We start from the raw sequence: 24,533 nt of genomic DNA on the forward strand, positions 1-24,533 counted from the left end.
TGCAAGTATCTTCCCCGTGAAGAAAAGGACATATACCACAACATTGGAAGATATTTTTTATTTTCATTTCACAATTTAGAAGAGGACCAGCAATATTTCTGAATAGAATGGGATCCATCCAGGATTATGTCTTAAATAATCCGCTCCTGGATTAAACCAAAGTCACTTCTGATTGAGGGTCTCTTGAGTGTTTTATTGCAATGAAAATATGTTATAGAAAGTTTCGATGTTTTATGAAATAATGTCGAGAGTAAGGAGACTGTTAAAGAGTCTCATATCGCTATGAGCATGAGAAAAACAATACACATGCATTGTCCATAGGGGGGAGTTGGAGTAGTAAGGAAGTAGATCTGAGGCCTCTTTTACATAATGTACAAGAGTACCTTATATATCTTTTCCCACTTATTTATCAATCGTCTTTGAGGGGAAGACAACTGTTTGGGACATAGGGAAAATAAAGTTATAAATAAGGATTTATACAGTGCAGAATCTCATACTGTAGTGCTCTCTAAAGTAAGACCTGGAGTTTGTTTTAAATACACTACATTGGAGATGTGTACTTCAAAAAGGTACAAAAACACACCCAAACAGTGCCCACGTGCATACAAAAGTTGGGAGAAAAATCATCTTGATTGATTATGAAGCACAAACTGTTTGTTCTGAATGCAATGCATTTTAAATTGTGGGACCTATTCTGAAGCTGACAGACCAACAAAATTCCCAAACAACTGCTCACAATTACATCCTAACAATGCAAGCCCATTTGTTCAAATAAATACCCTCTCGAAATCTATGTTAAATGTTCCCTAATGGTTTTTGACAAAACTGACCCCCCACCGCCCACCCAAATGTATCATTATTTTCATGTCATGTTTTTATTCAAATCAAACCATTCAATAGGCTGCTTTATGTTTCTTTTGATCAGAAAACAACATAGATACGCATTACTCCAGAAATCCAATACCACATACACTGGTTAAAGTCCTAGAATTCCTCCTCGATTCTGTGTCATTTGAAAGCCTCTTACTAAATTATACAATGTACAGTGCATGTCAGTACTACTGTACCACTCCTTTTACAGATATTGTTTTGAATACCATTCCAGTGTGACTCACTCAAAATTGCCTTGGAGAGAGAATAGGTTATGTGCAAACATAACTGTCCATTACATTGCATTGCTGTGGTGGGTTGCGTTGCCATTGCAGATAAGAAAATCACTGATTCTCAGGCGTTGCCGAATAAAGAATCAGCATTTCATGTCTTAAAGCCCTGTGACGTCAAAGAGACTGTAAAATGTCTTTATTGATAACTACTGAAGAAAGTTGAGAATATGGCAACAAAGGAAGAAGGCAGATAAACTAATAGGAGCATAACATGGATTTCTGTCAATAAATAGGAACACTGATATTAGCCCCAAACCACTAATTATTATTGGCAAAAATAGGCAGAAATTAGAGAATATTCCGTTTATTTGAGATTTTCCCAGAGATTACATTCCTATAGACAAGACATCAGCTAAATAAATATCTAATTACAAAGCTAACTAATCCTTTCCTGACACTCTAACCTGTCCACACCACAACCACTCTAATCTGTCGGTGATCTGAGGCGACAGTGTTTGCCAATTTGAAGGGTTTAGCCCTTTGTTAAAACATAACACACAGTGCTTTAGTTGACTCAAACTTCACCAGTGAATAACATTCAACAACATCTCCAGGGTAGACACCAAAACTCACCGAAACGCACTCACCAACTCTTCTTTACAAACACTGTGTCCATTCAGACCCTCTTCCTGATATTCAGATTCATTGATGTCCTTCAATCCTGAGCCGTAAGGATTCAAATGGATTCATATGCATTGATGTCCTTCAATCCGGATTCATATGGTTTTCTTTAACCCGGCTCCAGATAGTCCAAGCAGAGGAGGCTGGTGGGGGGAGTTATAGGAGGATAGGCTCATTGTAATGGTATAAATGGAACAGAATCAAACATGTGGTTTCCATATGGTTGATGTGTTTGACACCGTTCCATTAACTCCATTACAGACATGAATGAGCCCGCCCTCCTATAGCTCCACCCACCAGCATCCTCTGATTCCAAGCCTCTGAAAAGCAGATTAGCCTTAAAGAGCCTCAACACAGTCACATCAACAAGAGGCTGTGTGTGGAGGAGCTGTCGTATGCTTCCTTCATATAAGGCTTGTGCTTCTTGGCAGTTTTTTGTTCTGTATGGTCCTTGCTTAAAAATGACCTCAACACCACTGCAAGGTGGTGACCTGTGGGAAAAAGGTCAAGCAGACAAAACAAATATGAAGACAAGTTAATATCTCATCATCATCATCAAAATCGTGACCACCTGGAAGTACCTCCGAGTCAAAACATGTAAACAGTAATTGTTGTTGTAATCAAGCACTACTTAGTCATGTGACCAGATCAAACAGACATTGCCTTACAGGTTGCAAGGATCAGAAGTTCAGTGCCATTGTGTTTTGACTGCTTGAAACAAAAGAAACAGATACCTTTCAGTGTATATCTGTGACTGGCAGGACAGTCAGAGAGCTGTGTTAGTTACCTGGGTCGACAGTGTTTCATGACAAGACGTGTACGAAGAGAATGGCCAGGCCAATGTTGAGAAGAATCACCATGGTTATCATGATGGTGTTCGGACCCTGGAAGAGAGAGGTACAGTAGATACATTTCATGTTTTATTTCACCTTTATACAGGTTTGTCATATTGAGATAAAAATGTCTTCCTCAAGACAAACCTGTTAAAGATCTATGAAACAACAGCAATATGAATGGGATGAATGAAAAATGAAATCACAATTATATTTTTTTACATTTAAGTTGCATCCATTCCTGTGTAGTAATGCTGTAATGACTCTAGTAACAACACTTGTAAAATATGGTGACTGGGAGAGAAGCTGCTGCTGCATGGTAGCTGGCCTGGTAAGCGGTCTGGTAGGTTCTCATATGCTGTATGCCCCTTTCAACACAGGGGGCCTGGGCTATGGAAAAACCTCCCTAGAGTACATGCCATATAGGGCAGACCGCTGAGGTCTCACGTCCAAGACAAACCACTAGTCTGCACGCCATCTACAGCTTCCATAATCATTCAGAACAAACAACTGTTGCCTTTATAAACACTTATGTAACAGACACCTGAAATGCAACGTTCATTTACATACTTTCATAGATCGGAATGGGTCGTCTGGATTACAAAATTGGACATTTCTAGCTAATGATGGTAGTTGTTGGTTGCTAGAGAAATTGTGTCATGTTATCTGTCTGTAAGCTCCCAACAAGAAATGGGAAAATTGCCTTGATTGTGGTTGTCAGAAAGGAAATGCAGTTGAGAATAGGTACAAACATAACTAATTATTATTACGTCAGAGGAAAAGCAGAGGGGAGGTTAATCAGAAATGGGGTCTGATAAGTGTGGTTTAAAGGACCAGCATCAACCACAGATAACAGTCTCCAGAGTAACATCGGGTTACATATTGGCACTTAGAGGAGAGAGGACCTACTGTATGTTCTGAGTCTGCTTTTAGAACCCAGGTCATGGGAGAGTGTACTACATAACATGTAAGAACAGTCTTCATTTGACTGAATGTGTTCTCATAACATTTCATTAGATGAGATATTGAGTGTTTGAATTGCCTTACCTGCTCAAATTCTACTACTTCTGTAACTTCACTTGGGCTCTTCACCATGTTCTTCATCAGCTTGGCCTCTGCTTTGGGTTCAACCTTAGGGCCTGGCTTGGCAGATTTAGGCACTGGTGTAGGTGCAGGTGTGGCAGGTTTTGAAGCTGGATTGGCCTCCTGTTTCGTCAATGGCCTGAGTGATGGCGAAGGCTTGGGAGACACTTTATTGACAGACTGGGCACTGGACTCTGGTTCGCTCTCAGATATGGTGGACACAGGTCGTTCATTGACCGACTCTGTTCTTTGTTTGGGCTCTGACGATTTAGGCTCGGGGGTGAACGCAGCTTTGGAAGACACTTTGGAGGCGGGAGGAGGGGGTGGGGCTTCCTTTTCTTCTTCTGAGTAGGCGACACTGGTACTTATCGAGGGAGCAGCTTCGGACACTTTAGCCTCAGATGCCGTCTTCTCCAGGGGTTTGATCTCCAGGTCCGAGCCCTGCTCTACCTTGTTGCTCAAGCGGCTGGAGGCGCGGCTGCTAGGGATGGGGGCAGTAGCGAGGCGCTCTTCAGGGGGAGCAGCGGCAGGGGCGGGAGTGGTGGGCCGGCTGTTGATTCTGCTATTGGGACGGCTGCTCCCCCGACTTCCATTGCCTTTGTCCCCGTTCCAGCCAGCGGGGCCGAGGAGATGGGGGTCCTCTTTGCTGACGTTGCCCTGCTTGGAGTGCCTGGACGCCGGAGGGGTCACAGCCGGGCTGGGGGAGGGCGTGCGGGCTGGAGAGGAGCCAGGCCTGTCGTGCAGCATTGGGCTTTCAGCGGGTGTCGGTGGCTGCCCTGCTAACAGAGGTTCATGCATTATAGGGCCTGTGTTCTCATTGGCATCTGAGATCTCCTGTAGCGCTCTCTTCTTCATGTACTCTGGGCCTGTGGAGCAACATGGCGAAATATATGTTTGATGAGATTCCAATAACAACAAGATAAAGATCAGACTAGATAAAGATCAGACTAATTTATTTATGGATGTTTTATAGTCACGTACACCGTGACTACGGTAGCTAATAAAATATGGTTAGTGCAGGATATTTTGGAGGTTATTAGCTAGGAAGTGTAGACAGTCGTGGATGGATTTGAGGAGTATCACCAAGGTCTCAATTTTTATTTGGAGCCACTCTGTCTGCTTGTAACACAGTCCTGTGACAGTCACAGTGGGGTGACTACAGTTGGCCTGAGAAAACACAGCAACTGCGGTTCCAGTAAAAGATCACATAGGGTTGATTATTCATAGGTCTAATTTTTGCAGTCTAATGCAAAAACATGCTACTTTAGGCTGTAAATATCACAGAGTGGGCCTTTAAACTAATAGCTGAATTGCAATATGCCAAACCAAACAAGTTGAGTCTGTAATATAGGCCTAATGAAATAAGAACTGCTAGCTGGTTTTTGATGTACAACCTATAAGATAATTTTGCAGGGTAGGATTTGAAATACTGTCCATGTCCGAATACCTACAGTGGGGCAAAAAAGTATTTAGTCAGCCACCAATTGTGCAAGTTCCCCCACTTAAAAAGATGAGAGAGGCCTGTAATTTTCATCATAGGTACACTTCAACTATGACAGACAAAATGAGAAAATAAAATCCAGAAAATCACATTGTAGGATTTTTTATGAATTTATTTGCAAATTATGGTGGATAATAAGTATTTGGTCACCTACAAACAAGCAAGATTTCTGGCTCTCACAGACCTTTAAGAGGCCCCTCTGTCCTCCACTCGTTACCTGTATTAATGGTACCTGTTTGAACTTGTTATCAGTATAAAAGACACATGTCCACAACCTCAAACAGTTACACTCCAAACTCCACTATGGCCAAGACCAAAGAGCTGTCAAAGGACACCAGAAACAAAATTGTAGACCTGCACCAGGCTGGGAAGACTGAATCTGCAATAGGTAAGCAGCTTGGTTCGAAGAAATCAACTGTGCGAGCAATTATTAGGAAATGGAAGACATACAAGACCACTGATAATCTCCCTCGATCTGGGGCTCCACGCAAGATCTCACCCCGTGGGGTCAAAATGATCACAAGAACGGTGAGCAAAAATCCCAGAACCACACGGGGGGACCTAGTGAATGACCTGCAGAGAGCTGGTACCAAAGTAACAAAGCCTACCATCAGTAACACACTACACCGCCAGGGACTCAAATCCTGCAGTGCCAGACGTCAACTCGTCGTGTTTGGAGGACAAAGAATGCTGAGTTGCATCCAAAGAACACCATACCTACTGTGAAGCATGGGGGTGGAAACATCATGCTTTGGGGCTGTTTTTCTGCAAAGGGACCAGGACGATTGATCCGTGTAAAGGAAAGAATGAATGGGGCCATGTATCGTGAGATTTTGAGTGAAAACCTCCTTCCATCAGCAAGGGCATTGAAGATGAAACGTGGCTGGGTCTTTCAGCATGACAATGATCTCAAACACACCGCCCGGGCAACGAAGGAGTGGCTTCGTAAGAAGCATTTCAAGGTCCTGGAGTGGCCTAGCCAGTCTCCAAATCTCAACCCCATAGAAAATCTTTGGAGGGAGTTGAAAGTCCGTGTTGCCTAGCAACAGCCCCAAAACATCACTGCTTTAGAGGAGATCTGCATGGAGGAATGGGCCAAAATACCAGCAACAGTGTGTGAAAACCTTGTGAAGACTTACAGAAAACGTTTGACCTCTGTCATTGCCAACAAAGGGTATATAACAAAGTATTGAGATAAACTTTTGTTATTGACCAAATACTTATTTTCCACCATAATTTGCAAATAAATTCATAAAAAATCCTACAATGTGATTTTCTGGATTTTTTGTTCTCATTTTGTCTGTCATAGTTGAAGTGTACCTATGATGAAAATTACAGGCCTCATATTTTTAAGTGGGAGAACGTGCACAATTGGTGGCTGACTAAATACTTTTTTGCCCCACTGTATACTAGCGTTCTAAATAGTATGCAAAAAAGTTTTAGAGTATTTGTCATTTCAAAAATAGTACTCTGAACGCTTCATCTAATGTGTGATTGCGTTGACTCCAGCCATCGTTCATTTTGGTACAGCGCGTCAATTTATCTGATTATCAGCTGTTGTCAAACACTTGAGTCGGAAAAGACGAGTGACTTCTACAAAAAGATTAAGCGTCGAAATGAGTATGCAGTTTAATTATGTAGTACGCTAGTATGTTTATGACTATGGGTGTCACTATGGGTGTCACTGAGTGACGTAACCACTTACTATCTGACAGAGTACAGGCAAGCACAAACAAAGACAAAAAGACTAGTAGACGGAGTGATACAATCTACTATCAATCACATGCTGTTGTTTAGCATTAGCCCCCAGTTTAAGCCCCAATTTTTCAATCAAGAAGATCAAGGAAAATTCTTGAATGAAGAATTCGGGAAATACTATAGCCTATAGCTGTCACGCCTGCTCCCGCTTCCCCTCTCTGGCACATCATTATGCACACCTGTCACCATCGTTACACGCATCAGCGCTTCATGGGACTCACCTGGACTGTATTACTTTATTGATTGCTTCCCCAAAATCTGTCACTTCCTCAGTTTCTTCCCCATGTCTGCATTAATGTTGTTTTGTTCCCCCTGTCCAGACGCTGTCCGTGCTATGTTTCATGTTTGTTATTCATTAAATGTTCACTCCCTGTACTTGCTTCTCGTCTCCCAGCGTCTGTCTTCACAATAGCACTGTTATTCCCCGTCAGCTTCAGTGTGGTTGAGTGACACCCATTTGTACCATTAGACACAGATATTTGATGCTGGCACTTCACAGTCAGTGGCAACTTTTTATCAGTGTCTATTTCTTATTAATTCATTTTTGGTATTTTAAGTTCTCCCCAATTTCAATCTTGTCTCATCGCTCGGGAGGCGAAGGTCGAGTTACGCGTCCTCCGAAACATGACCCACCTAACCGCACTTCTTAACACCCACTCGCTTAACCCGGAAGCCAGCCGCACCAATGTGTCGGAGGATACACCGTTCAACTGATGACCGAGGTCAGCCTGCAGGAGCCCGGCCCACCACAAGGATTCACTAGCCAAGTAAAGCCCCCCCGGCCAAACCCTCCCCTAACCCGGACAACGCTGGTCCAATTGGATGCCGCCCTAAGGGGCTCCCAATCACGACCGGTTGTGATACAACCCAGGATCGAACCTGGCTCTGTAGTGACACCTCTAGCACCGCGATGCAGTGCCTTACACCGCTGCGCCACTCGGGAGGCCCTATCAGTATCTATTTGGATCTGCTAAGTACTCAGCGGGTCCTGGGTGGGTAGTGAGTGACTAAAGGGGGAAAGAAATGCACACTCGACAAGGCATTGGGGCCTGAATGTTTGGGCCTGGGCCCTGACAGACCTGTAAGGAAACTGATATGATTGCTCTACACAAGTAAGATGGTCCTTTTTTTAGACAGTCAAAGGTGACTACCCTTATGGAGTGCCTGCCCCAGCCATGCAAAGACTAGCTGCAACAGTAGCAAGACAGATCTATCTATCATTGTAAACAGCAATAAGGTAGATGCTTTGAACAGAACTTTACTTTGCTTTTAAAATCTTGTAATTTTGTTAATTTCACTTTGTAACACTTGCTTTTCAATACTGTTCTTGAAAGTCAATTATTACTATATTTCCAAGTCTCATACAGCACTTGGAACGAATGTAAGAAAGCAAGGTTCTTGTATATGTTTTTCTCTTGTCAATATCAATCCCACAGTTGAGAAGTCCAGTCCACATACCTGGCTGATAGAAGGAAGGGGACAGTTCCCTGGCCACCAACCTGGCGAGGCTGGACTCCTGGTTGGAAGCCTGAGAGGCCTGATCGGCAGCATCTGACTTGGCCTTAGCATGGGTCGTCCTGCAGGGAAGCAAACAAAGCTTCTTTACTCAACATCAACAAACCCAACCTTACAATTACTTACTGGATTGACTTATTTTAGTTCATAGTGGAGTGTGGAACTTTACAAAGGCATGCTAAATCTGTAGCTACTTATGATGTCATCGTGATCAAATATTAAAATGTACAGATCTAAGGCTAAGAGTTGAAACATTGTTCATCAGATTCTGATCTTTGATCATGACAGCATTTGCCTGTGAAAATGATTGGGAAATCCTGCTGCACTTTCGCTAGGTTTTAGTGGACTGCTGTTGCTATTGCAAACCCAATCCATTCCCTTCCTCTTTATTTGGAAAGATACTTTGACACTTTGTCTGGACTATAAAAAGCAATGAGAACATCCCCAACACTTAAGATTCTCATACCACGCCATATACCCAGTTAGCCCTATAGTCCAAGAGATGAATACTGGTACGAACCAAAAGCACAAACCAACTAAGGGGTTGTGCTGTAAAAAACAACGCTACTGTACTAATACAAAACCAGACTGAAATGGACAGAAATACTGCAAAATACTACTTGTTTACAATATTCATTCATTTAAAAAGCTATAGGGCTGATGTGTGGAGTTGAGTTGGTCATGTGGTTCACTATTATTATTAGCTGGAGAGGGTGTCCTATTCTCCCGTTGGGCTGGAACAGAAATAAATGACTCTTTTAACACCTCGACCCAGACAACGAGTTAGTGCCAGGGTGTTTGCAGGGTGTTCCCCTGTACTGTGTATGTTATATTCACAGATTTATTCAGGATTAGTCTGTGTATTTATACATACTGTAGAGGAGGCAAATGTAATACATGCAGATTTAGTATACAGTTACCTTTGATTAAAAAAAAGAAGCTTACCTATTTACTGCGCACTACTTTAATCATCCTACTTTTTTGCTAAAATACATGTCCAGGAGTTTGTGAAACTTTTAGAACATACAGTATATTGTGTCTGCACAATGTGTCTGTTTGACATTAAGGCTACATAATATTGCATTAAATAAATGTATTATCGAAAGTTGGAGTTTGACAGCACTTAGAGATGTATACTGTACCTAAACATACTCTACAGACGCCTCCTCTTGCCCAACATTTTCTCTTCTATTTTTCTCTGATTACCTCCCAGGGATTATTACTAAACCTAGTAAAGGAGTGATGGTATTCAGGGTTCAATGCTACTGATATCAACCCCAGGCTTAAGCTCAGGCTTGGGCTGAGACTGACTGATTGTCATTACTATCTAAATACTTGACATAGTGTAATGCTACACTGCTGGGCTCAAAATAGATCCATCCACTTAAAGACTTTGAGGGGTAGGCAGCACTTCCCCAATGGAACAATTAGGCTGAGGTGGCTAGGACTCCCTGTCTTGATATAGTATATCAACACCGGTCTGCTCTTAAGTCAACAATCCCTCTTTTAGGGGCTTCTTCCCTGCTTCTTATACAGTAGTCCCAGCCCAGTCTCAGACAGGCTGGTTATCTTGATAAAAGAGCAGACATAGGGCTGGAGAGTCTATGTTATTGAGGGCTGTAGAGTCTGTTCTATGGAGGGCTGGAGATCTATGGAGGGCTGTAGAGTCTGTTCTATGGAGGGCTGGAGATCTATGGAGGGCTGGAGAGTCTGTTCTATGGAGGGATGTAGAGTCTGTGCTATGGAACGCTGTAGAGTCTGTTCTATGGAGGGCTGTAGAGTCTGTTCTATGGAGGGCTGGAGAGTCTGTTCTATGGAGGGCTGGAGAGTCTGTTCTATGGAGGGATGTAGAGTCTGTGCTATGGAACGCTGTAGAGTCTGTTCTATGGAGGGCTGTAGAGTCTGTTCTATGGAGGGCTGGAGAGTCTGTTCTATGGAGGGATGTAGAGTCTGTTCTATGGAGGGCTGGAGTCTGTTCTATGGAGGGCTGGAGAGTCTGTTCTATGGAGGGCTGGAGTCTGTTCTATGGAGGGCTGTAGAGTCTGTTCTATGGAGGGCTGGAGTCTGTTCTATGGAGGGCTGGAGAGTCTGTTCTATGGAGGGCTGTAGAGTCTGTTCTATGGAGGGCTGGAGAGTCTGTTCTATGGAGGGCTGGAGAGTCTGTTCTATGGAGGGCTGGAGAGTCTGTTCTATGGAGGGCTGGAGAGTCTGTTCTATGGAGGGCTGGAGAGTCTGTTCTATGGAGGGCTGGAGAGTCTGTTCTATGGAGGGCTGGAGAGTCTGTTCTATGGAGGGCTGGAGAGTCTGTTCTATGGAGGGCTGGAGAGTCTGTTCTATGGAGGGCTGGAGAGTCTGTTCTATGGAGGGCTGTAGAGTCTGTGCTATTGAGGGCTGGAGAGTCTGTGCTATTGAGGGCTGGAGAGTCTGTGCTATTGAGGGCTGGAGAGTCTGTGATATTGAGGGCTGGAGAGTCTGTGATATTGAGGGCTGGAGAGTCTGTGATATTGAGGGCTGGAGAGTCTGTGCTATTGAGGGCTGGAGAGTCTGTGCTATTGAGGGCTGGAGAGTCTGTGATATTGAACAGCTGACAAGCCCATCTGCCATTTACAAGCCTATGAACTTCTAACTGGGGTAAGAAGTTGTATAAAACGTACTTTCAAAACTGCACAATATACTACGAGACATTCTGATGAAAATGTGGTCTAGGCTGAGGCTCAAGGTTTGGTCTAGACTCTATCTAGACTGACTAGAAACATCCATTTCACATTGTGCAAGTAAGTAGTGAGACAAACATACAGCCTAAAATGTTAACGTTTCACAGATATGACGGGCTACTGGTAACACATAACAACATGATCTTGTGTGTAGTGTTCAGAGGTTCCTAAAATGGCAGGCCGTTCTGTTGGGTTGCCAGGCAGTGCCATTCCGTGGGAGGAGTGTCACAACAGATGGTGCTTTCTGACTACCTGCAGTACTCCTCACATTCCTCAGAGTTCTCTCAGATGGCTCGCTAAGTAAACCATTAGTGTAGACTGGTCTCAGATCTGTTTGTGCTGTATTACAAGATGGTAAAACTGATTGTTGCCTGGTCCTAGATCTGTTTGTGCTGTATTGCCAACTCCTGTGGTCACTATTGTGCAATAGAAGTTAGCTATACAACACAAACAGATCTAGGACCAGGCAACAATTCGTTTTACAATCAGGTAATACAGCACAAACAGATCTGAGACCAGCACAAACATATCTGTGGCCAGGCTAATATCAATGCTCAGTACTCCAGAACCAAGGCAGTTTTACTACAGTTTAGTTGGTGGCCCTCTACTGATAGGTTTCAAGTTTCAAGTTTTAATGTCACATGCACATGTACCGTGAAATGCCTTTCTTGCAATGCAATGCATTAATCAATAGTAGCCTAGTGGTTAGAGCATTGGGCCAGTAACCGTAAAGGTTGCAAGTTTGAATCCCTGAGCTGACAAGGTACAGCTCTGTCGTTCTGCCCCTGAACAAGGCAGTTAACCCACTGTTCCTAGGCTGTCATTGAAAATAAGAACTCGTTCTTAACTGACTTGCCTAGTTAAATAAAGGTTCAAAAAAACAAAACAAAAACAGACTTGTTCAACAAAGTCTGATATGAAGCTGTGACCTAAATACCATACGTGGGTTTAAACTCCCCCAATGGATACCCCATATTCTAAGGGCAAGAAGCCAGCGAATGCAAGACAGTCAGTCGTCACAAACTTGTCTTCGGCACCAACCGACAGTGAAACATAAAGCCAGCTTGACACTCACTTGAAAAAGAATGGCTAATGTCATTTTCTGCTTAAAAAAACACTTAATTAGCCCTCACTGTCACTGGAAATTCATTTTAGGTCCGTCTGCTTTTCTTCATGCTTCACACGACTGTCACAGGAGACACTCTGTCATCGTGGCCTGTCACTGGCGCTCTGCAGATGAGTGGGGTGCTGAACTTATAGCAGGGGGAGGGTTTCATTGTACTAGCAGTATAAATGTGCTACTTGACAGAACAGTCAGGACATACATTATTTGCTTGTTCTTCTGGGTGATAGGACACCGACACCAACATTAAACTTCCATTACCTCTTCTGATTTGAAACCATGTGAACGGGAAGATTGACAAAATCCGTACGCGCGTAGTCAGGTACAAGTTTGTCTCACCATAGTTATCTTCGTCATATTGTCATTCTTTCTAACTATACACTGGGGTCAATACCACTATGGCAATAAATAGGTCTTGCAAGAGTACATACAGTACAAAGCTAAGAATAGACAGTGTTATCCAGAACACTCATATTTACAAATCATATGATTGGCTGCATTGAAACAAAATGTACATATCAGCACTACTGTATGTAAGTCTAGACACCCGGCTAATGCAAGGTGTGGTACATGTATACGCCAACCTCTTATCCCCACTTAGTTATGAGCTCGGTCATATTTATATCCATGAAACCATTTGACACCCCTGCTGACGCAAGGAAGGCTGACTGACTGCTGTGGTGTCAATTATGTGTTGCTTGCAGACCTATAGGTTTAAACACTATTTGGAATCGTTGAACCACCTTAACTGTTTGCTTTAGCCTTCCTGGAATGCAAGATAGGCAAGTTTTTTTGTAGTTTTGTGACTATTCTATTGTTTTTGTTGCGCCAGGCAAGATCAATCGAGCCCAGCTACAGAATTTGCAATTATTTCAAATACTATTTGAACCCAGGTCTGGTTCCTTGTCCGCTAGCTATCGGCGAGAAAGTGCTAAAACCTGTTTCAGAGCTTTGTCACTGCATGGGGATTAGCTAAAAAACTGTTCCAACAGACACACAAAGTTGTCTTCAGGCTTAGCTGAGGATACTAAGACCATAAACATATTCCATTTTTGGATCTTAGAAAACAAGCCTGCAGTCATTCAAGTAAGCAAGCCTTGGTTGTTTTACTTCTATCACGCTTCACTGATGAGTTGTTTTACAGCAGTGCTACTTCCAGTGTAAACTATGATGTGATGTTGCTGGTCTACCTTCTCAGGCAGAGTGTAGACTATTTAGACTGGGCAGGAAAGTTGCTGGAAGACGTGATAGCAACAGCAATCAACTGTTGCCTGCATTCCCCTGTGATTGTGATTCAGCAACAGTGTGTGCCTGCCCTTATTTAGTCAGCCAGTCAGTCTAGGCCTCCATTTCGTACTGACTACTGATACTAGGCCTCTCTCTCTCTCTCTTTCTCTCTCTCTCTCTCTCTCTCAAACTCCTCTGTGTAGTATGTATGAATGATTAGTTAGTTCCCGTTCGTTTCCATTTCTTGAATCTAAGTGCCAAGCTCAGCCACTTCACTATTTTCAATGTAGGAATGATAGTGAAATAGTAGGGACTAGAACAATGATTTTGTATCGGTTTTGCTTTACTGGAGGTCACCGGTTAGAGGTTCCGGTGTATGGGACAATGTGCGGAATGTATGGAACAAATCAGGTTTGGTCTCTTTCATTGATGAAAACCTCTAGAGACCAGGCAGGTTAAGACCACCGTGGTGTCCTTCATCCACTAACCGTCTGTTTCCACAGTGAGCCCTCAAAAGGCTCCTGGCTGTTTCACATGTCTATGTATGGAGTCTTCATGGCTAGGCCTGTCTGAAGAAGAGGATGCAGCAAAACCGTAAAACAATACAACAGATGTTTGGCCCATAAATCTTGCAATACTGCTGGTATCAGTGGTCAAATATTTAGATTTCCATCTGCCTAGGAGCCAGGACAAGATCTGTAATTCATCAACCAGAGCCTCGGGATGCATCCCAAATGGCACCCTATTCCCTATATAGTGCACTACCCAATGGGCCCTGCACTATAAAGGCTATAGGGTGCCATTTGGGGCGCAAACTTACTGTTGTAAACACTGGGCTTATTTCAGGTGCTGTTGTGGCTTCCAGTAGGCATAAACACTGCTGCCTTCTATGGTGAGGCACGGAGGAAACCTGTGTCATCTTGACCGCCAGTGACTGTTTCTCTGTGTCGGTAGCCTGAGCTTGTGAGTAAGAGTGCAAATAAGGTCTGGGCCTACAGTACACAAAGAACAAAATCTAATTCTGATATGCTCGGTCAGATATCAAAGCTTGATTGTAAAGAAATGCCTCAGGAATTTCCCTCACTATCAGCAGAGTCTCAACCAACAACCTCTCTCAAAAGTGTATCAATCTAAACTAAAGTGCACTGAAGCTAGGTTCCCTTACGGTCAAGTATGCTAGCTCCTCTCAGATTAGTGGTGGCTCATAGTGGAAGGCGATAGAATTCAGCAATAAGGCACGGGGGGGTGTGGTATATGGCCAATATACCACGTTTCAGCACTTTTCTTATGCACAACCATTAGCCGTGGTATACTGGCCATATGACACAAACCCCTCGAGGTGCCTTATTGCTATTATAAACTGTAATCAAAACAGTAAAACATTTTTTTGTTGTTGTTGTTATACCCATGGAATACAACAGTTTTCAGACATTTAACATTCAGGACTCAAACCATCCAGTTTTTATTAGAAACTAACACCCTCCTCTCTCCTTCTCTCCCCCCCTCATTAACACCCTCCTCTCTCCTTCCCCTCATTAACACCATCCTCTCTCCTTCCCCTCATTAACACCCTCCTCTCTCTCCTTCTCTCACCCCCTCATTAACACCCTCCTCTCTCCTTCTCTCACCTACTCATTAACACCCTCCTCTCTCCTTCCCCTCATTAACACCCTCCTCTCTCTCCGTCTCTCACCCCCCTCATTAACACCATCCTCTCTCCTTCCCCTCATTAACACCCTCCTCTCTCTCCTTCTCTCACCCCCCTCATTAACACCCTCCTCTCCTTCTCTCACCCCCTCATTAACACCCTCCACTCTCCTTCCCCTCATTAACACCCTCCTCTCTCTCCGTCTCTCACCCCCCTCATTAACACCCTCCTCTCTCCTTCTCTCACCCCCTCATTAACACCCTCCTCTCTCTCCTTCTCTCACCCCCCTCATTAACACCCTCCTCACTCCTTCCCCTCATTAACACCCTCCTCTCTCCTCTCTCACCCCCCTCATTAACACCCCCTCTCTCCTTCTCTCACCCCCTCATTAACACTCTCCTCTCTCCTTCCCCTCATTAACACCCTCCTCTCTCCTCTTCTCCTCCCCTCTCCTTCTCTCCTCTCCTCCCCTCTCATCTTTTCCTCTCCTCCCTACTTTTACTGTCCATTTTACAACTAGAATTGAATAATTTGCTGTCACAATACCCAGTCACACACATGACGCAAACAGCAAAGGTAAGAGGGTTGTCAGGGAATCCAACAGACAACTTTTTAGAGAAAGGCACACGTCACCATTACGCCGAGGGACTGCACAGTAAACTGAAACCATGGCATTGCCTCTTCCCCTTTTGAACTTAACAGTAATTTCTGATTGATATAGCGGACTTTGCTCTTCACCTGGATCCCCATACACTGCAGGAGGAGAATGGCTTTCATTTTCATTGTTTGAGGCACCATGCTGTCAACGAACAGTGGTGTCAATAAACAGCCTTCTTCTACTGTACCAGGGTTCTCCTCTGGATGCAAGATTTCAAGCATGATCTCCGATCTAAGGCCAATTCAAACATGGCAGAGGCAGAACGACACTGCATGTTCAGCTACCAACTGTCTACGAAGCCTGGTAACTCCACATAGAGAAGTATTGTCTTCCTCTATGTCCTCCATGGTCCCTATTGTGACCACAGCCAGAGAAGTCATGAGAGCAACACCTGCAACTGCTGATTCTGATCTGACTCAAGAGTTTCTTCATTTGTCAAGATCACCCTCTTCTGATCATTCAGCGCCAAACAGTAGCTCTCCTGTTCATGCACTGCTACGCAGAAATAAGCATCAGTGACTAAAACATTTAACATTGACATTGAAGCAGAGCCTTGCTCTTCTTGGCAAATTGGTAAAGGGAATACTGGGAGAGGGGAGGTGTTTTAGAGAGAAATGGGGTGTACTTGAAGGATTTGTAATGTTTGTTTTAAAGAAGGTAAGTAATAGTTTATTCATAGGACATAAGTAATAAACAGTTACACCACAATGGGTTGAAATAGTGTGCTTGTTATTTTGGTGCTATTGAAGTGTTACTGAAAATGTGTCTGATCATAATCACCTAGTCTATCCCAGTCATGTGTATATATATATATATAGTAGTATATATATATATATATATATATATAGTAGTATATATATATATATATATATATATATATATATATATATTATATATATATATATAGTATATATATATATATATATATATATATATATATATATATATATATATATATATATATATATAGTACCAGTCAAAAGTTTGGACACACCTACTCATTCAAGGGTTTTTATTAATTTGGACTATTTTCTACATTGTAGAATAATAGTGACGACATCAAAACTATGAAATAGCACATATGGAATCATGTAGTAACCAAAAAAGTGTTAAACAAATCAAAATACACTTTACACACACACACACACACACACACACACACACACACACACACACACACACACACACACACACACACACACACACACACACACACACACACACACACACACATATATATATATATATATATATATATATATAGCTGTCTGTCTCAGTTATATTTGCAGTGTCTTGGACATCTGTCTTAGTCCTCCTTAGTTTGATCAAAATCCCTATATGGATCATGTGAATTGTGCAAGGACATAAATGGATGTACTTTTTACAGCATACTCAAATATAAATCACATTTGCCTGTTTGTTGGCCACATACTGTATATTGGTGCTGAGAGGACAGAGGAAGCAGGGTATCCTAACATTCCCTGTTCATTATCTCAAGTCCAATGCCGCCTAACCATCATTAACAGCAACCTCAAGTTGTACAAAGTACACTTTGCTTAATGACAGTTTAAGGCTACTGTATTAAGATGTAGCACTGTCTAACGTAAAGGAATGCAACCTCTCTAAGTGGAACCCTCGACAATGACGTTTACATTATGTTTACTGTTACTGTTGAGTGACAACAGGAACAGATCAGCAGTAGCTCCCAGAGTGATTTGGAGCCAATAGCCTAATGGTTTGGAGTGGAGCAAAGCTAGCTGAGCACAATACAAACAGATGTGTAGAGCGGATGCCTAACCAGGTGCATAGCAACACTGGCCCACATGTTGTCTTCATTGCATGATGTTTCTATATGTCATATTGATGCTAAATGTTGATCCTGCCTTCACTATATGTGCATTTGGGAAAATCTAAATAATTATGTTTCTATATTCAAAATGCGTAATATACACTGAGTTTGTAAAACACTAAGAACTCTTTCCATGACATAGACAGACCAGGTGAATCCAGATGAAAGCTATGATCCCTTATTGATGTCACTTGTTAAATCCACTTCAATCAGTGTAGATGAAGGGGAGAAAACAGGTTAAAGAAGTATTTTTAACCATTGAGACAATTGAGACATGGATTGTGTATGTGTGCCATTCAGAGAGTGGACAGGCAAGACAAAATATTGAAATGCCTTTGAATGGAGTATGGTAGTAGGTGACAGGTTCACCGGTTTGTGTCAAAGAACTGCAACGCTGCTGGGTTTTTCACACGTGTATCCCATGTAGCTCAGTTGGTAGAGCATGGCGCTTGCAACGCAGCGTTGTGGGTTTGTTCAACAAAGTATGAAAAAAGCATGAACATGTATGCAATCACTACTGTCACTTGCTCTGGATAAGATGCCCCAATGAACTGAGGCTGTTCTGAGGGCCTAAGGGGGTGCAACTCAATATTAGGAATGTCTTCCTAATGTTTAGTACACTCAGAGTATGTTTATTGTCTATACCTGGAAGCAGCAATCTCTGCTTTCTGTTTGGCGATGGCAGAGGCACGCTTAGCTCCCTCCACACCGCGCTCCACCTTCTGCCTGATCTTGGTGCCCTTCAGTTGGATCACCCTCTTCTTCATGGCCTTCACCAGCATATTGTTCATATACTTTCCCTCCTCCTTGCCCCCCTCCGCAAAGGTAGTGCATCCATAGCCGTGTCGCTGGTTGTCCAACCACTCACCCTCATACTTCAGACCACTGGACCGTTCGCTTATTCCATAGCCCGAGCGCTTGTCGTTCTTCCACTCCCCCATGTAGACCTCTGTGGTGGTGGCATCGATGTCGGCCTCCACGGGGGGGAAATCATCCGGCCCGGCCAGGCTCTCGTCTCCCAGACTGATGGTGGAGTTGGCATCGCTGGCCACATCGCTGGCAGCAGAACTTAACGCAGATTCGCTCCTCGATCCCAGGAAGCTTAACTTGCTCCTCACGCTGGATAAGGACGTACGGGAGTCTGACTTCTTCAGTTTCCCCAGGAGAGACCCCCTTCGGAACAGGCCCTTCTTCTTGGGTTTAACGGCATCCGGGTCCACCTGGAGGGTCAGGGCGAAGCCGCCCCGGGAGGGCCCCAGCTTGGTGGGCGTGGTGACCCGGGTCTCCTGGCCGGCGACGTTGGTGGTGGTGATGGCAGGGACATCCTGTTGGAGCAAGGTGCCGTTGCTGTGCTCGCTGCGGAGGGAGGTGAGGGAGGTGCGGAGAGGGGAGCGAACCACCGCTGCCATACCGTAGGGCACGCTCTGACGGACTCCGTACCCGTGTCGCATACCGCCAGTAAACTGGCCCTGAAATGTGCCTGAAAAGATACAGAGGGCATTGATCGATATGTTAACATCTACAGAAATAGACAAGATATAGTCTAAACCGTCTTCACTAGCCTCACACGTCACACACAATTTCATTGAAGATGTGTGGGTTGGTTATTTATCATTATCATCACCCTTATGCCATTGCAAGGTAAATCAACAGTGTGAGATGAATGGTTTTGTTTTGAAAGTAGAATAAATTGCATTATTGAAATGTTGAGGTAACTTAAACTATGGGGAATCAATGCAGGTCAGGAACCATAACATGATAGAGAACATTGACACATATTTTTATACTTTGTCCTACACTATGAAGTACATCAACACAGTAACATATGATTTGATAGGTGGGCATATGGTTTGTGTGAAAGACTACAGTGCAAGTTATTAATGTTATCCAAACTAATAATGGGTCTAGTCTGTCATGCAAAATCTGTGTCTGGATGCCATTGGCTGTAGCTATAGCTGGACCGTGAGTCCAAGAGGACACAGCAGCCTGCTGGGCTATTATTACTTCCTGACACATGGTGTCAGAATCTCCCAATCAACCAATCAAATGGGCCCAAGTCTGATGAGTCAGCTACTCAAGGGACCAGGGGCTTTAAACATACAGCACCGCCACCAATATTATTGGTGTGATCTCTCAGCAGGTTCAAGTGTACAGTTACAGTATGAGAAGATAAAGCCCAGTCCTAGATCTCTACTGCATGTGCTTTTGCCAGGTCCTCTGCCTAAGCTACTGTTCATTCATTCAACATTGTAGAGAAATCAGTGTTGTTTCTCCTGTTAATGTTACTCCACTCTCTCACCAGTTCTTTAGGGCATCTCAGAGTAGGAGTGCTGATCTAGGATCCGTTTTATCAAGATTATATAGACAGGGGCGACCGATCAGCACCGGGCCCATGAGTTCTTGTGTGTGTGACAACAATGAAACTAGAACAGCTAAGACAGCTTAGTTTAGCATCCCACATCATAGGACACACTTTGTATTGACACACACCACTAATGTGCCTTCCACTGCCACTAAACTTTGGCAAGAGGTCCTTAGCAATGGGCAAGATCCCAATGGACCATCTGGAGCAACACTTGGGTTCCTCTCCTTGGTCCACTGCTGCAAGCTTTAGTCACTCATTCTCTCATAAAACACTGAAATGGGACATTAGGATTGTACTGGAAAGCCTACTGTACTGTAGATAATCACTCATATCCCTGATGCTACATCTTCAGCTGCACTTGAACATATCGGCGCTACAGAGAATAAATACCACTCCTATGCAATTGCCTCTGCCCGTCTTCAAACGTTAAATGTCAAGTAAGACAAATGTCAAGTGAGGCAAATGGATGTGCAGCAATGGTGCAATATTATTAGGGGTGGAGATACTGATAATCTTTTATTGAGAATAGAATTGTATTGGATTCCCCGTTTGTGTACCATGTCTCCTAGAGGTCTGAATCAAAGGTTTGATATCAGACCATTTCTTACCTGAATATGATACTTTACTTTGATTTGTCTTGCCTTCCAGGTTACCCACTTGGTCATTTTGTAAATATATATTATGTTCTGGAACATTAACATGCACCCATCTCATTGTTATTTAATTATTAGAGATATACAAATGTTTTTTGCACCAACCATGCGTCATGTCTGCAATGGTCATGTGAGGTGAAATGTGTATATTTTGGGATGTGAACACTCATTGTGTTTGACCTGACGAAGATCCGTTTTGGATGGAAACGTTGTCAATAAAGCGGTGAATTGGGATCTTTAACAGTGTGCGGGCCTTCTTGTTCTATTCAATATTATACCACATTACTGCATTGCTATTACATATGATAAATTCCAGATTCCCTTACATACACTACCGGTCAAAAGTTTTAGAACACCTACTCATTCAAGGGTTTTTCTTAATTTTGTTTACTGTTTTCTGCATTGTAGAATAATAGTGAAGACATCAAAACTAGGAAATAACACATATGGAATCACATAGTAAGCAATTTTTATTTTTTATTTATTATTTTTTTACCCTTTTTCTCCCCAATTTCGTGGTATCCAATTGTTAGTAGTTACTGTCTTGTCTCATCGTTACAACTCCCGCACGGACTCGGGAGCGGCGAAAGTCGAGAGCCATGTGTTCTCCGAAACACAACCCAACCAAGCCGCACTGCTTCTTAACACAGCGCGCATCCAACCCGGAAGCCAGCCGCACCAATGTGTTGGAGGAAACACCGTACACCTAGCGACCTGGTCAGCGCGCACTGCGCCCGGCCCGCCACAGGAGTCAATAGCGCGCGATGAGACAAGGATATCCCTGCCGGCCAAACCCTCCCCTAACCCGGACAACGCTAGACCAATTGTGCGCCGCCCCATGGGCCTCCCGATCGCGGCCGGCTGCGACAGAGCCCGGAAGTAATTTTTTTTAAACAAATATTCTTCAAATAGCCACCCTTTGCCTTGATGACAGCCTTGGCATTCTCTCAACCAGCTTTACATGGAAACATTTTCCAACAGTCTAGAAGGAGTTCCCACATATGCTGAGCACTTGTTGGCTGCTTTTCCTTCACTCTGCGGTCCGACTCATCCCAAACCATCTCAATTTGGTTGAGGTCAGCAGATTGTAGAGGCCAGGTCATCTGATGCAACACTCCATCACTCTAATTCTTGGTAAAATAGCCCTTAGGCGTGTTGAGTCTTTGTCCTGTTGAAAAACAAATGATAGTCCCACTAAGCCCAAACCAGATGGGATGGCGTATCGCTGCAGAATGCTGTGGTAGCCATGCTGGTTAAGCGTGCCTGGAATTCAAAATAAATCATAGACAGTGTCACAAGCAAAGTACCCTCACACCATAACACCTCCTCCTCCATGCTTCACGATGGGAATTACACATGCGGAGGTCATCTGTTCACCCACACCGCATCTCACAAAGACACAACGGTTGGAACTTAACATCTCAAATTTGGACTCCAGACCAAAGGACACATTTCCACCGGTCTAATGTCCATTGCTCTTGTTTCTTGGCCAAAGCTAGTCTCTTCTTCTTATTGGTGAACTTAAGTAGTGGTTTCTTTGCAGCAATTCGACCATGAAGGCCTGATTCACACAGTCTCCTCTGAACAGTTGATGTTGCGATGTGTCTGTTACTTGAACTCTTTGAAGCATTTATTTTTGCTGCAATTTCTGAGTCTGGTAACTAATGAACTTATCCTCTGCAGCAGAGGTAACTCTGGGTCTTCCTTTCCTGTAGCGGTCCTCATGAGAGCCAGTTTCATCATAGCGCTTGATGGTTTTTGCGACTGCACAGTTCTTGAAATGTTCCGTATTGACTGACCTTCATGTCATAAAGTCTCGATGGACTGTCCATTCTCCTTGTTTATTTGAGCTGTTCTTGCCATAATATGGACTTTTGCTCTTTTAACAAATAGGGATATCCTCTGTATACTCCCCCTACCTTGTCACAACACAACTGATTGGCTCAAACGCATTAAGAAGGAAAGAAATTCCACAAATTAACTTTTAAGAAGGCACACCTGTTAATTTAAATGCATTCCAGGTGACTACCTCATGAAGCTGGTTGAGAGAATGCCAAGAGTGTGCAAAGCTGTCATCAAGGCAAAGGGTGGCTATTTGTAGAATCTGAAATATAAAATATATTTTGATTTGTTTCACACTTTTTTTGTTACTACATGATTCCATGTGTTATTTCATAGTTTTGATGTCTTCACTATTATTCTACAATGTAGAAAATAGTCAAAATAAAGAAAAACCCTAGAATGAGTAGGTGTTCTAAAACGTTTGACAGGTAGTGTATACTCGATTTAATTAAATGCCATGATATGGCTGGTATATGGTTAAGTGTCAAGCCCACCTCCAGACACTGGACAACATAATACAACAAAAAAACAATCACATACCTCCATCAGCATATGTCTCTGTGCCATATCCATCTTGTAATCCGTTATTCCATGTTCCTTCATATTTTGCTCCACTACCCACACTCAGACGCAAGCCATATCTCCCCTTGAAGCCATGAGTCCATTCTCCCTTGTAAACCCACTGTCCTTTAGTCTCAACTCCTAGACCGTGGCGCTTCCCTTGCGACCAGAAACCTTCATAGGTATTTCCGCTTGGCCAGGTGTACACTCCAACTACTTCAAACCCGTAATTCCAGGAGCCGGAGAACTCGCCCTGTCCTTTAGGTCCGGTGCAGATCCCATGCCCATGGGCTTTGCCACCTTCCCAACCACCACAATAAGCTCCGCCATCATCAAATTCAAAACGACCTCCACTCATACCTTCCCTTCTGTGACTCCAAACAAAAATGTGGTTCAAAGGTAAAGTCAAATCAATGGCAACAAATAAATCTTGGTCAAGATAAAATCTCTTCCTTCAGACTGCATCCACCTTCTCCTGTCATTAAAAACAACGTAGGATATCCTTGGTACTGTGCTTAGAATTTATTTGTATTTTTCGGTATTTTTCACGTAGCCTTCGCACGAGACACTGCAAATTTGATTTAGGCGCGCATTTTCTTATTCCCTCATGGATGACTTCTGTTGATCCCCGGTCGATTTTAGAGTCGTGAACTTAATGCAGCCTTTGTGCTGACTGAGTAAGATTTGTTACGGTTGTTTCCCCCGAGAGATACAACTTATATGCCCTTATTTAGTTGAACTGTCTTTTGATGTATTATCTTTCTGGTTGAGACAGGGATCTTGCATGGCTTTCCAAGGTGGCCATAGAAAAGCCCCTTTCCCCTGTCCCTGCTTCCCCTCACTCTGCCGCTGCTATCCCAAAACACTTGGTGCGGTTGTAAATGTTTAAGCAGACCTAACAAGGCGACCAGATCCACACACACTGTTCCAAAAATACAACCCAATCCTTACTCTGCTGCAAGGAGTCATCCCAGATCACTCGCCACTTCAGAGTTGGGCATGCGTAGGGTATATCCACAGTCACACACTGAAGACATAGCGTTTAAACAGGCCTTGTCTTCTATTTTATGTCGATCAACTGTGCACCATCAACAACATGTGGTTAAAACAAACATTTCAAATCCAAAATAAAAGGATGACTTTATAAATCTTAGTCATGGAAAAATAGTACCACTGCATGAATACTGCCAGTATTTCCTTCATGGGATCCAATAGGCTATGGATGCGAAAGTAAACTTTCATATATGCCTATATAGTCCTAATACACTAAATTGACTCTGAACTCGTATTGCTTCAATCCATATGATGCAACTCAAAACTTGAACTGCTGCCATTTACAGCCGCCAAATTTATCTTAGAACATTTCATATTCAGCACGACTCTTCATCTTTATTTGTGCACTTAGCTGAACGCCACCTT

The 24,533-nt window shown here is 43.3% G+C and overlaps 1 protein-coding gene across 1 annotated transcript; it reads right to left on the reverse strand.

Moving 5' to 3' along the window:
- Positions 1-43: 43 nt before the first annotated feature.
- LOC129860611 (junctophilin-2-like) lies at positions 44-24,460 on the reverse strand. Its single transcript, XM_055931190.1, has 6 exons — positions 23,094-24,460; positions 18,339-19,173; positions 8,418-8,536; positions 3,665-4,566; positions 2,572-2,668; positions 44-2,275 (listed from the first exon to the last, which is right to left on the reverse strand). The coding sequence occupies exons 1-5, from the start codon at positions 23,470-23,472 to the stop codon at positions 2,588-2,590; spliced, it is 2,316 nt and encodes a 771-aa protein (XP_055787165.1). The 5' UTR covers positions 23,473-24,460; the 3' UTR covers positions 44-2,275; positions 2,572-2,587.
- Between the last annotated feature and the right edge of the window lie 73 nt (positions 24,461-24,533).

The sequence above is a fragment of the Salvelinus fontinalis genome, chromosome 8 (assembly GCF_029448725.1).
Source record: "Salvelinus fontinalis isolate EN_2023a chromosome 8, ASM2944872v1, whole genome shotgun sequence".
NCBI classification, from domain to species: Eukaryota; Metazoa; Chordata; class Actinopteri; order Salmoniformes; family Salmonidae; genus Salvelinus; species Salvelinus fontinalis.

Bases quoted from the DNA above. Each gene is read 5' to 3' on its own strand.
- LOC129860611 (XM_055931190.1), bottom strand. From the start codon at position 23,472: ATGAGTGGAGGTCGTTTTGAATTTGATGATGGCGGAGCTTATTGTGGT. The intron at 4,567-8,417 runs GTATGTGGACTG...GTTGCTCCACAG, and splicing joins CCCTTCCTTCTATCAGCCAG to GCCCAGAGTACATGAAGAAG. The intron at 2,669-3,664 runs GTAAGGCAATTC...TCTCTCTTCCAG, and splicing joins AAGTAGTAGAATTTGAGCAG to GGTCCGAACACCATCATGAT.